This window comes from Myxine glutinosa, unplaced genomic scaffold (genome assembly GCF_964187855.1).
Source record: "Myxine glutinosa unplaced genomic scaffold, kmMyxGlut1.1 SCAFFOLD_1640, whole genome shotgun sequence".
Classification (NCBI taxonomy): domain Eukaryota; kingdom Metazoa; phylum Chordata; class Myxini; order Myxiniformes; family Myxinidae; genus Myxine; species Myxine glutinosa.
In genome coordinates, this window is record NW_027617735.1 from 18,246 (window position 1) to 33,092 (window position 14,847).

The following is a 14,847-nucleotide window of genomic DNA, read 5'->3' on the forward strand; positions in this document are numbered from 1 at the left end:
GGGGATTTGAAACGAGCTGTGCATGCAAGAAATCCCTCAAACATCGCACAGCTGAAATAATTCTGCACGGAGGAGTGGGCAAAAATTTCTCCCAGTCGATGTCATAGACTGATAGACAGTTATAAGAAACGCCGACTTGAGGTTGTTTCTGCCAAAGGGGGCAATACCACCTATTAGGGCCAAGGGTGTACTTACTTTTTCCACATGCGAAATTTGCATTTATGTTTATTTAAATTATACAAATGGACTACAAAATGTAAATGTTTCATGATATTTGTTATATTATATCACCTTTATCTGTCAATATTGTTGAAATGAAGATCAAATAGCTGTAATTTGAAACATGTTGAAAAAGTCAAAACTTTACATGGGGTGTACTTACTTTTTCACATGACTGTATATATACACACTTACACACACTGCACTCATAAAGGTGGAGCTGGAGAATGTGTGCACTTTTGCATTTTCAGTGCATACAAGCAAAGGAAATGTTTAATTTTCTGATTTTTTGTTTCTATAAGAAATATATAGATCATGGTATGACTCAATAAATATATGACACTGTGTTCAGACAAAAAGTTCTAACTGCAATTAATTTATTTTCAGTCAGTATGGTGCAGAAACATGTTATAATTGTTGCTACAAAATTTCATTCACAATATTTTGAACCATTCTTCTTATTATTTGTTTTATTTTACACTTACAGACTCCAGGAACAACACGTGGTTTCCTACCAAGAGACATACCTTGCCAACAATGATATCCACAGCCACCAGTATCCTCAGTGTTGTTGAGAACAACACAACGCAGATTCCTGGAAGGATTGAACGTCGTGCAAGCCCCAGCTCTGAGTACTGGATGTGAGACTCAGCACACATCAAAGCGAATAGTTTTGCACCAGGCAAGCTGTGTAGAACAGTGAAATATGTCACACTAATTATATGAAATTATGTCACAAACATTGATGTAAAGACAAGGGAAGTGAAGATATAGTGGTTAAAGTGGCTCCAAGTTGTAGAAATTTTAATTGGTGTATTATCCATTGTCCATATCCCGAACCACAACCGAAGCGAAATAACTCTGGGGATGTTTATGCAAATTTCGATCTTTTTTTTTCTTTCTTGCTTTTACTTATTTTTTACATAAAATTTATTTCAGTCCATGAATCTGATGGTGTTTTTGTTCTCTATTTTTTTTTGCAAATAGAATTGCAATTATCTACCCCATCATAGTACATTGATACCGATGGTTTGCTTTTAATGCCTCAACCTGGACCTAAACTATTTTATTTATTGACCATTTTGGCTTGATAATGAGTATTTGAAATCCAAAACTATTTTCTACATGTTGTTGATATAAGTTTTTTCAATGTGACCTTCGATGTCAGCATTTTTTTAAATCAGTTTTTTTATTTTGTATGCAAAGTTGAGGCTCGTGTAAGAGCCAACACATAAAACACATCAAACATAAACAAAACATTAAACATATAATAAAGGGAGCAGGAGACAAGAAGGGGAGAGAGAGGGAAGTGCAGAAGCACAACAACAGTAGAGAGCAGGGACTTCAGTAGATCTGTGGAAGGGAGAGGGCTGGAGGGTGGGGATGGGGGGGGGGGGCTTACAAGGTATAAAACAAATGGACACAAATAGGACTTGAAAATTTGAAACAACAGAGGAGAAGGATTGAAGTATGATTGAAGAGAATGTGGGAGTTTTTTTCCAGAGGTGGGGAAAAAAGAGCAATGAAACAGTGAAGGTGAGCAGAGTCTTGATTTTGGCAGTTACACAAGAAAAGGGTGGCTGGCAGATTTTGTGCGTCCTGAAAGAATATTTGGCTGACAGAGCACAGACAGAGCTGAAGGAGCTAGGCTGGAGAAGAGTCGGTAGAAGCCGGAAAACCTGCCTGCGGAGTGAAAGGCCCTCAGAATCAGCTTCATCACGAGAGATACCAATGATTCTGAAAGCCTTGGTTTCAACCACGTGAAGCCGAGCTAGGTGTGAGGCAGGAGCACCATCCCAGAGGGGAGAGCAGTATTCCATCAAGCTGCGGATGAAAGCTTTGTATGTGGTGAGGAGCTCAGAAGTGCCAAGAATGGACTTCACATGAAGGAGGATGCACAGTTGGGGACTGGCTTTGGAGGCCAGCCTGGATATGTGGTTTTCCCAGGAAAGATCATGGCAGATAGGGAGACCCAAAAGCTTGAGTGACGGAAATGATTTGAGAGGATTGTTGAGAAAGTAGATGGGAGGGTTTTGCAGACTGTCTTTTCAAACAGACATAGTGAGAGTGTGTGATTTTTCAGGATTGAAAGACATGTTCCACTTGGTTGATCAGTTTGTGATTTTATCCAGATCTGCAGAGAGTGAAGAGGCTGCTGCCTGCCAATCTGAGGGTTGAGATATGGAGCGGCAGAGAGTGGAGTCATCAGCATAGGGATAGAGCGGATTTTCCAGAACGTCGGAGTGATCATTAATGAAGACCAGATAAAGCACAGGGCCCAGAACACTGCCTTCAGGAACTCCAGTCTGGACAGGAAGGGGAAATGAGAGAATTCCATTCTGGGATACACGTTTACTATGACCGGAGAGGAAGTCCGCAAGCCGTGTGTGGTGATTTCCATGGATACCATAAGAGGAGAGTTTGGTGAGCAGGGCAGGGTGCCATACCGTATTGAAGGCACGACAACTCATCTGGGGCAATCAGATGTCAAGGGAGATGGCTCTGATTTCCTGTTTGGCATTGAGGATCTCTATCCATTGTTGAGACAGCAGAAGCAGCATGTACAGAGTAGAATGACCTGGTCTGAATCCAAATTGATGATCCGAGATCAAGCCATTGGAGAAGAGGAAGGATTTAATATTAGAAGCGATGATGAATTCCATAACCTTGCTGATGATTGGGAGCAGGCTGATTGGTCTGTTGTTGCAAGGATCTGTTTTTGCACCTTATTGTGTAAAGCGGTAATGTTGGCTGATTTCCAAGCTGATGGCAGATGACGTTGAGCAAAGGAGAGGGTGAAGTGAACAGAAGAACAGAGAGAGGGTGTGAAAGAGCGGCAGAGAAGGATTTTAGCATATATGGGCTGATGCCTTCTGGTCCAGTTGCAGAATCAGAGTCAAGGTTTAACAGAAACTTCTCCACCTTGTCGGGACAGAAGGACACAGCATCCAGTAGCAGCTGGGTTCGACTGGGTAAGGTGGGTACAGAGAGCGATGGGTTTGGGACACAAGACTTTGAGGCAAACACAGAGTTGAGGCATTCAGCTTTTTCACGTGCTGTGTCAGCTGTGTAGCTGTTTGAGGTAAGGGAGGAGATGGAAGTGGAACAAACATCAGAAACAGATTTGACCAGATGCCACCAGGATTTGGAGGAGGGAGACAGGTTTGAGAGTTCAGTCTTGAAAGTAGATAGATATTGTTTCCTGGCTCTCCTGAGGATAGACACACACTTGTTCCGAGCTTTGTGAAAGGAATGGAGATTACATTCAGTTGGATTTGCCTTCCATGATGCGAAGGGAAGTTGTTTCAGGGCAACTGCCTCACCACAAGATTCAGTGTACCATGGATGGGAGGAAGGGTATAGTTTCTTAGGTACTCACTTGTTTAAGCCTGCCATCCAAGAGTGATGCTTAAAATTATGAGCCTGCACACTTAAAATTATGAACCTGTCTACCCTTAGGGTTTGTTTGGGAAAATGTTGGTGTGATATCTATCCATTTTCTTGTACTCCTTTCCTATTCCATCTCCAGGCGCTGCATGACGTCATCGTCGGGCGTCGAAGGCGGCCCCGGCGATGATGCGCGCCGAAAGGGAGTACTCAGTTTTCACTTTGTTTGTTTGTTTTCTTGTTTGTTTGTCCGGGTGATATCTCAGCCATCCTTTGAAGTAGGAAGCTGAAATTTGGGCACAATAGTGAGCACGTGCTTTGGAAAAAATTGTGTTTTTGATTAATCAATTAATTGATTAATTACGTAATTATTATCGATTTAATAAGTACTTATTTATTTTCTTTCTCATCTGGGCAATATCTGAGGCATCTTTTGAGCTAGGAAGCTAATATTTGGATAGGACAGTGACCAAGTGATTTGGCTATAAAGGATATTTTTATTTATTGATGAATCAATTAATCAATTAATTATTTTATTTTTGGATGAATTGCTTCATTAATTTTCAAAAAGTTACAGATTCGGATGTAACAGTGTTGGTTTAGCTCTGCTATTAGCCAATTGATTAAGAAATTAATTATTTTACGATTATTATTTCTTTCTTTTAATTGTGCAATTAATCAATTAATTATTGAACACCACTCCCTCCCAATTCCATCTCCTTGTGCTGCATTGTGGCATCGCCGGGTACTGAAGGTTCCCTGCCAATGTTGTGTGCTGAAGGATATGTTATTTATTTAATTGGCATAGGGGCGGTGTGCTTTAAATGTCCAGTAGTATACATTTTTTCTTTTTTCCCCATTAAGTGAAGATAATCGGAATATGGCACACAAAATTACACAAGAGATTGAATATGTAAGAAAATTTGTCGAAGCAACAAAATCAAAATGTACCTACATAAGGCCATTGCTGTTTTGCTCTTGAATAGGCTTGTTGATGCAACCATATTGGACCAAAATCGAAATGAGAGCATGCATTGCTGATTTACTGAATCAAAAATGACTGGATAAATGTGTTATTGAGGCTGAATTTCATGATCGATCAACTTTTTTTCAGGCATTCATAATACCTCACACCTTTTGTTGTTTTCATTCTTTCACCCAAGGGAATTTTATCCATCTGTGAATGAATGGCATCAATGTTTCAATTCTGCTATAATATAGTTTGGAGGCTGGTGTTGTCTATTAGCTTTGTTAGTTGGACATTTGCCATTTGCCTATTTCAGCTCAGCTAAAGCAGCTTCTGGTTGAGATTATTAGGAGGTAGGAATTTGAAATATTTTCTTGGTACCAGCACACAATGGCCTGCCTAATTTCAAAGATATAATGAAATCTTTAATATCGGCAAATAAATTCAAGTAGATAGTACAGTTGAATTAATATTATTTTGAAAGGATAATTGAGTCAATCCGCTAAAAAAAAAAACAACCTCTATGACAAGGATGTAACCACGACAGCAATATATTGACATTTGACCAGAGTAACACCCTAGAGAGTTCCTGGGAGGCTAGAGGCTGAATATTTGTAACTATTAATAAAATATAGATCAAAAATGATTTTAAAACTTTTGTTATGATGTTACCAATATTCATACATGACTAAATGGATAGATAATAATAATAATAATAATAATACATTTATTTTATATAGCGCTTTTCAAGAAGCCCAAAGGCGCTTTGACAGAGTACAAAAAACAAGTGCAAAAAGACAAAAATCAAAAGGTAAATAATCAAAGCAAAAGGAAGGAGCAGGAGAAGAGATAGTCAGGGGTTAAATGCTGTGGGTTAAATGTTGAATGCAGTGTTGAACAGGTGGGTCTTGAGTGATGTTTTGAATGTGGTGAGTGAGGAGGAGTCTCTGATGGTGTGAGGTAGTGAGTTCCAGAGGGTGGGAGCAGCGATGGAGAAGGCCCTGTCCCCCCAGGATCTGAATTTGGTCCACATGGGGGGGGGGGGGGGTCAGGAGGTTGGTACCAGCAGAGCGGAGGTTGCGGGTGGGAGTGTGTCTGGAGAGGAGGTCAGTAAGGTAGGATGGGGCCAGGTTATGGAGGGCTTTGTAGGATAATGAAGTTTGCCACAAACATATTTGTATGTCTGTACATGAGGATCAATATTAATCCACACCATATTTTACATTGTTTCAAACTCATTGTTCGACTTAATCCACCTATTTACTAGGTTCTTGCATGATGCCATCGCAAGTCTTCCTTCTGAAACTCCTTCAGCATGAAGAAAAATGTGTTGATCTCGACAGTTGTTGCAAAGCATTTCCGTGGGGTTATTTAAGCCTTTAAGTTAATTTCAGTTATTTATCGCTGTTGTATGGTGTTTCTATAAATAGTAACCATAATTTTTAATGGTAACGCCGAGTTTTTGGGTGACCATAACAGGGTTTTTATAATTTGTTATTCCTGCACTCCCTGCAGGAAATCTCTCAGCCTCATCTTGGACCCAGCTGAGACTTTAGAAATGCCATTTTGCATAAATAATGGCAATAAAAAGTACGCAGGGTTGGCATAATGTTTTTTTATTGACCTAATTTTAAGGTCATGACCCAATTAGAGACATTTTTTCATTTTTAACGAAAACTCGACTAGGGTGTGTCTGATTGGAACAAAATTTCCCTCACTAGGTAGCATAGAGCAAGCCGCATTTACACTTAATTTACATCATACCCCTCTGAGTTAAAGGGCAAGGTGAAATTGCGACCTGAAAAAAAAATAACGTGATGGTCAAATGGTGGTCTGAAAAAAAAACAGAACGCATTTTTAGTTATCGTTCCATTTTGCCATTGTGGAATCTCAAAGACCACTTGGTTTTCCAAGATGTTCTTGTATCATAATAGAGGACCTGCATTGAAGTTGTCAACTGATATTCGATTAGTGTCCTCGACATACTTTTTTTGGATTGTGACCTAATTAACTAAAAACATGTTTTTATCATAACTTGAATAATTTTCCTCCGATTTTCATGATGTTGTGCTTTTTGGATAGATTCTAGATGGGGCCACATTTTCTTCATGTACACTCTATCCATAAATGTTGAAGGTCAAGGTCATATGGTGGTCCGAAAAAATGGCAAGGGTAAAAATACCAAGCGTAAGTCGTGGGAGATCACCGAAGGTAAGCTGGGATAGGCTTACCCTTGGTGATCACATCGTGATAACAAATATCGGATTTTCATTGTAGTTGTAAAGAGCAAGCTTTCCCCCCAGGACAATGTCTAGACACATTGGTCGACTACACATATTGAGTTAGCCTCAGGGAATTCATATGCTGCTCTATATGTCAGTAACTCGAACCATCACAATAGAATAAATTATGGCAAATACTCATCATTTTAACGACACATGGCCGGGAATGCTACATTGTGTGCATGTAATAAATTCATGTAAAACTCGCCCCCAGTAGATGAATAAACTAGATGACTAGACACAACCAGTTAGGGTTACAGTACAGGTTCATCCAGTGGCATGCTTGGAGTCAAAAAATATGGTTCAGTATTCATGAAAGTAATCAATTAGGTTCACACATGAGGATTGATATAACAATGTTAGAACCATATCAAACATAGCTATGAAACTAGAACGGCACTCAGTAGAGAGCATATCTCCATCTGGTTGGCCATATCACTCAATGGTGAAGAAACACTTTAAAAAAAAAAAAATTCTCATATCCGAATCCATATTCATATCGTCACCAAAATCGAATCGATTCTTCTTTGTCACACACACAACCTGTCCAACATGTTTCGTCTCAATCCATCCATAACTTTTTGAGATATCCTGCTATGTATCGTTTTGGCCCTATCTCCCAATGGCGAAGAATCACGTGAAAAAAAAAAAAATTCTCATATCCGAATCGATATTCAGATGTTCACCCAAATGGAATATATTTGTCCTTTTCAGACACCCAATGGGTCCAACAAGTTTCGTCCAAATCCGTCCACAACTTTTTGAGATATTTTGTTCACAAACAAACAGGCAAACAGACAGACAAACAGATGAAAAATCGGTCAGAGACCGAGGACTTGCCGGAATGTACTTTTTTATCAGCCATTTTGGACAAATATGGCGGTCGAACCACATGACTGATGACGTCATCATTATTTGTTTTCTAAACTAATTTATTCCTAGATTATGCTCAAGAAATTTCGTCTTGATCAGATGAAGTTTTGTACATCTAATTGTCTAATTATGATGTCAGAAGATGTCTAATTATGACATCATCATGAATATGTGTTGTTCCCCATGGGGAGTACTCGACAATGAGCCATGTTTCAATTTTTTTCCCATGGAGCAGTTTTTAGAGATATAAAGGTGCATAGTTTTTCGTTTTTTCGAAGATGGTGCTCGTACGACGTTACCTATGACGTTATAATTATCATTAAAAATTATACAGGAGGAGGCACTCATATGGTGAAAATTTCCTGTCAATCGGACCAACATTTGCAGAGAAAGACATACTCACATTCTGTGCGGACAAACAAACAGACAAACAAATGAAAAATCGTTCAGAGACCGAGGACTTGCCAGAATTAAAAATATGGCGGCGGAACCACATGACCCATGACGTCATCATTATTTTTTTTTCTCCATCAGTTAATGCTGACATGGCGCTCAGGAAATTTCAACTTGATCGGATGACGTTTTGTACTTGTCGAATTATGACATCATAATGGAGGAACCTATGACATAATCATTAACATATTTTATTCCCCATGGAGAGTTATTTACAATGAGCCATGTCTCAAATTTTTCTAATCAGCACTTTCGGAGATATAGAGGTGCAAATGTTTTCGGTTTTCCCAAGATGGCGGCCGAACCACGTGACCGATGACGTCATCATTATTTTTTTTCTCCACCAGTTTATGCCGGCATAGCGCTCAAGAAATTGCATCTTGATTGGATGAAGTTTTGTACTTGTCGAATTATCGAATTATGACGTCATAATGGAGGCCTTGGGCTGAGAGAGTTAAAAATTGGGCACAGTCTATTCCAGGGCAAGACAAATATGTGTGTAAAGTTTGGCGATTCTATGTGCAACGGTGTAGACGTAGTACTGCGCACAGACAGACAAACAGACAGATGAAAAATCCGTCAGAGACCGAGGACTTGCCAGAATGTACTTTTTTATTGGCCATTTTGGACAAATATGGCGGCCAAACCACGTGACCGATGACGTCATCATTATTTGTTTTCTAAACTAATTTATTCCTTGATGATGCTCAAGAAATTTCATCTTGATCGGATGAAGTTTTGTACTTGTTGAATTATGACGTTCTATTGGAGGCACCAATGACATCATCAACATATTTTATTCCCCATGGAAAGTTCTTTACAATGAGCCATGTCTCAATTTTTTATATTCAGCACTTTCGGAGATATAGAGGTGCAAATTTTTTCCGTTTTTCCAAGATGGTGGCCGAACCACGTGACCGATGACGTCATAATTTTTTTTTTCTCCGCCAGTTTATGCCGACATGGCGCTCAATAAATTGCATCTTGATTGGATGAAGTTTTGTACTTGTCGAATTATGACGTCATAATGGAGGCACCAATGACATCATCATTGACATATTTTATTCCCCATGGAGAGTTCTTTGCAATGAGCCATGTCTCAATTTTTTCTATTCAGCACTTTCGGAGATATAGAGGTGCAAATTTTTTCGGTTTTTCCAAGATGGCGGCCGAACCACGTGACCGATGACGTCATCATTCTTTTTTTCTCCACCAGTTTATGTTATCATGTCGCTCAAGAAATTGCATCTTGATTGGATGAAGTTTTGTACTTGTTGAATTATCAAATTATGACGTCATAATGGAGTCCTTGGGCCGAGAGAGTTAAAAATTGGGCACAGTCTATTCCAGGGCAAGACAAATATCTGTGTAAAGTTTGGCGATTCTACATGCAACGGTGTAGACGTAGTGCTGCGCACAGACAGACAGACAGCCAGACAAACAGACAGACAAACAGACAGACAAACCAACCGATCAACATACTTGCCGGAATCTTTTCCTGCAAGTAACAAACAGACAAACCAACCAGCCAACATACTTGCCCGAATCTTTTCCGGCAAGTAATGAAAAATCGGTCAGAGACCGAGGACTTGCCTGAATGTACTTTTTTGTCGGCCATTTTGGACAAATATGGCGGCCGAACCACGTGACCGATGACGTCATCATTATTTGTTTTCTAAACTAATTTATTCCTACATTATGCTCAAGAAATTTCATTTTGATCCAATGAAGTTTTGTACTTGTCGAATTATCGAATTATGATGTCATAATGGAGGCCTTGGGCCTAGACAGTTAAAAATTGGGCACAGTCTATTCCAGGGGAAGGTAAATATGTGTGTAAAGTATGGCGATGCTATGTGCAATGATGTCGACGTAGTACTGCGCACAACCAAACAGACAGACAGACAGACAGACAAACCAACCAACCAACATACTTGCCGGAATCTTTTCTGGCAAGTAACAAACAGACAGACAAACCAACCAACCAACATACTTGCGGGAATATATTCCAGCAAGTATCAAACAGACAGACAAACCAACCAACCAACATACTTGCCGGAATCTATTCCGGCAAGTAACAAACAGACAGGGGTGAAAACATAACCTCCATCCACCTTTGGTGGTGGAGATAATGAATCCAAGGAAAACAACTCATGCCATATGGCAAAGGAATCTGATAAAATAATTAAAATATTTATTTTCTGCAACTTCATTCTAAAATGTACTTACAATAAGAACAGCACTCGTGGAGCGCATATTCTCGCCTTGTGCGTTCATTGTGAACAGAAATACCATCGTTAACTGAACACGCTACTATAATGGCCCATTGCTATTATGGCCCATACTGCTGTGTCATCCATGCACCCTATTATGTGACATAGTTTCTTGGCATGGGTTATGAATGTCATAAATTTAATTATTCACTCACATCGGGTCATAAATCAGATATATGAAGTTTAAGATTTTTCAGATATGGATTTCAATTCAACCAATTATGGCTGGAATACCACTACACCGATGACTTCATTGTTATCACCTTATATACCCCATGGGGAGTTGATAACATATGCCTAGTTTCCATTTTTGGCATTGAGCAGTTTCGGAGAAAATGATATCCCCAAAAAATCCTTTAATAAATTAATATGGCTACCATACCATGTGACCTATGACGTCTGAGTTAGCAATAAAATATTATCCATGGGGAGTCCCTCTTATGTTTAAAGTTTTGCATCAATCATACAAGCGGTTGCAGAGAACCATTTAAAAAAATGAAAAAATTAAGATTCGACCACACAGACACACAGACACAGATATATCCAGACAGACAGGGGCATTGCAATAGTCTTGCATCACCTTCGGGGCAAGACTAACAACACTGCACATTTCACACAGTGGGTCTGAGTACCCTGGTGGACAGTAATGCTTATCACCATTCCAGATCGAAAAATTACCATCGTGACAATTGCATCAATTGTTTCTACAAGTACAACACAATGTGTATATGGTAATTACCACCCTGTCTGTTTGTTTGTCTGTCTGTCTGTTTGTGAACAGGATATCTCAAAAAAGAATTGATGGATTCAGAGAAAATTTGGTGGAGAGGTTGGGTGTGTGACAAGGATGAAATGATTTGATTTTGGTGAAGATCCGGATCTGGATCCGGATATGATAATTTTTTAAGTGATTCTTCACCATTGAGAGATAGGGCAAAAAAACGATATATATAGCACGATGTCTCAAAAAGATATGGATGAATTCAGAGGAAACTTGGTGGACATGTTGGGTGTGTGACAAGGAAGAATTGATTAAATTTTGTTTAAGATTTGAATCCGTTTCCGGATCGGAGATTTTAAAAGTGATTCTTCTCCATTTAGTGATAAGTCCAAAAACGACATATAGCATGAAGTTTCAAATAGTTGTGGACGACTTATGACAAAACTAGGTGGATGCGTTGGTCCGGCAACAAGAAGAAGCCGATTAGATGTTGATTCAGGTCCGGCCTATCATTGGGTTACAAAACATAAACTCTTCAGTATGCTCTATCGTGTGCCGAGTTATCTATATATAATGGAGCAACTGTTTGTTTGTATGTATGTATGTATGTATGTATGTATGTATGTATGTATGTATGTATGTATGTATGTCAGCTCTTCACCCATTTGGTTGGACAGCTGACTTTACCCCACCCACAAGTGTCACCTGAAATACTTAACCTAAAGTACCCAGAGGACCCAAAATACCCCCCTCCCCCCCCCCCCCATACCCCTGAGGACCCAAAATACTGAGAAGATGCCGAGGACCCAAAAGACGCCAAGGACCCGAAATAACCCAAAGGACCACGAGGACCCAAAGGACCCAGGGGAATTTTGCTGATGACTCCACCCTCTGCCGCTCCATATCTCATCCCTCAGATCGGCAGGCAGCAGCCTCCTTAGTCTCTGCAGACCTGGACAATATCACAAAACTGGTCAAACAAGTGGAACATGTCTTTCAGTCCTGACAAATCTCACACTCTCACTGTGTCTCTCCAAAAAGTTCGTCTGGACAACCCTCCCATGTACTTTCTGAACACACCTCTTGAAGAAGTTCTGTCACTCAAGCTTTTGGGTCTCACTATCTGCCATGATCTTTCCTGGGAAAACAACATTTCTAACCTGGCCTCCAAAGCCAGTCGCCGAATGGGCATCCTCCGTCATGCGAAATCCTTTCTGTGCACTACTGAGCTCCTCACCACATACAAAGCTTTCATCCGCAGCTCAAAGGAGTACTGCTCTCCCCTCTGGGCTGAGGCTGCTGCCTCACACCTAGCTCGGCTTCACGCGATTGAAACCAAATCATTCAGAATCATTGGAATCTCCCGCTATGAAGCTGATTCTGAGGGCCTTTCTCTCTCTCACCACAGGCAGGTTGGTGGTCTTTCTGTCTTCTAATGACTCCTCTCTGGCCTTGCTCTGTCTGTGCTCTGTCCCCCAAATATTCCTGCAGGACGCACAAGATCTGCCAGCAACCCTCTTCTTGTGAAACTGCCAAAATCAAGACTCTCTTCTCACCTTCACTCCTCCATTGCTCTTTGCACCCACCGAACACCAAAGATTCCCACCGAACATTTGGAGATCCAAAAGACCCCGAACACCAAAAAGACACCAAAGACCCAAAATATTGAAAGGAACCCGAATACCCAAAATATCCTGAAGACCCCAAACAACCCAAAGATCCCAAAAATCCCAGAACACCAAAAAGACCCCGAAGATCCAAAATACCCCGAAGACCCAAAAGACCCTTAAGACCCAAAATACCCTGAACACCGAAAAGACACAGAACAACGAAAAGACCCCAAACACTGAAAAGACCTCGAAGACCCAACAGACCCCAAAGACCCTGAACACCAAAAATACCCCAAAGACCCAAAGACCCGAAGACCTAAAATATTGAAAAGATCCTGAAGACCCAAAATATCCTGAAGACCCCCCCAAAAAACAAAGACCCCAAAAACACCAAACATCAAAAAGACCAAAAAGACCCCGAAGATCCAAAAGACCCTGAACACCGAAAAGATCCCGGAGACCCAAAATACCCCAAATACCCTTAAAGACCCTGAAGACCAAAAAACCCAAAAGACCAAAAAGACCCAGAAGACTGAAAAGACACCAAAGACCCAAAAGACCAAAAACACCCTGAAGACCGAAAAGACTCAAAAGACACCGAAGACCAAAAAGACCCTTAAAGGGGAACCCAAACGCAAAAAAAAATTCTTCTGTAAACCATTGACAATCAAATCACAGTCTAATTTGAAGGGAATTTTATTTTGTTTTATTTGTGAATCACAAAGTACCGAAAAAAGCCCAAGAGTGTCGATTTTCGAGTTTGCCAGTGACATCACATTGTGAATGCACTGTGATCCCGCCGGCGACAGTACATAGAGACAGTGCATTCTGAGCTCGGATTTCGATAAAGACTGAGGATGTTGGAGGGGGCAGGGTGTGTGGGTCGGTCGTGGATATTGTTAGCTAGGGTTTTTTTTTTTTGTTTGTTTTTTTGTTTGTTTTGTATACAAGATCGAGGCTCGTGAAAGAGCGACATTAATCACAGAAAGACAAACAGACACATAAAACAAATAACATCGGGAGCGGTAGACAAGATGGGGAGAGAGGGGGAAGGACACAAACAAGGGTGATGGTTGTTGGGGGATGGTGTGGGGTGGTGGAGGGGTGGGGGGAGGGAGGGAAGAGGAGTGTGCAGGTTGGTCGTGGGTACTGTTAGCTAGGGTGATGGTTGATGTTTTTTTTTTGTTTTTTTTAGTTCACCTGCAACGAAGTTCAGGGGAGGTTATGCGATGGCTCGTCGTCCGTCTGTCAGTCCGTCAGTCTGTAAACACTTTAAACTTCCTCTCCGAAACCGCTGATGGGATTGCGACCAGATTTGGTACAAATTATAATTGTCGTGTTGTGACAAAAGTTTGTTCACGGCATTTTAAAAAAACTCGGGGTCTAAGGGAGTCTGCCGGGGGTCAAAGTGTATCCAGGTTTGATCGCCCCCCCCCCCCCCCCCAAATAGGAATTTGCTTTTTTCTCTGAAACTACACACACTAGTTAGATGAAACTTGACCACAACCTTCATCACCTGTGAAGAACCAAAGTTTGTTCACAGCACAAAGAAAATCGAAGTTTAAAGGGGTCTATGGGGGGGGGGGGTGTCAAATATGGGGGGAGGGGGGGTCAAAGTGGGTCCAGGTTTGACCCCCCAAAATAGATATTTGCTTTTTTCTCTGAAACTACACACACAATTTCAATTAAACTTGACCACAACCTTCATCACCCGTGATATACCAAAGTTTGTTCACGGCATTATAAAAAAATCGTGCCTTGAGGAGGTTTATGGGGGGCTTGTCCCCCAAAATAGGTATTTGCTTTTTTCTCAGAATATACACACGCAATTCTGATGAAACATGACCACAACTTTAATCACCGTGTTGTACCAAAGTTTGTTCACAGCATTAATTAAAAAAATCCGGCTGTGAGGGGTCTACTGGGGGGTTGCCCCCCAAAATAGGTATTTGCTCTTTTCTCTGAAGCTACATCCACAATTTCAATGGAACTTCACCACCACCTTTATCACCCGTGATGTAGCATTGTCTGCTCAAGGTATTGTCATCAAGACATTGCAAGG

General features: G+C 40.7%; 1 protein-coding gene across 1 annotated transcript in view; it reads left to right on the forward strand.

The window, feature by feature from the left end:
- Positions 1–14,847, forward strand: part of LOC137427347 (sodium- and chloride-dependent glycine transporter 1-like) — an 80,449-nt gene that overhangs the window by 11,670 nt on the left and 53,932 nt on the right. Inside the window, exon 3 of the mRNA XM_078769179.1 lies at positions 707–860. Coding sequence (XP_078625305.1) covers positions 707–860 — 154 coding nt within the window. The remainder of the gene's footprint in view (positions 1–706; positions 861–14,847) is intronic.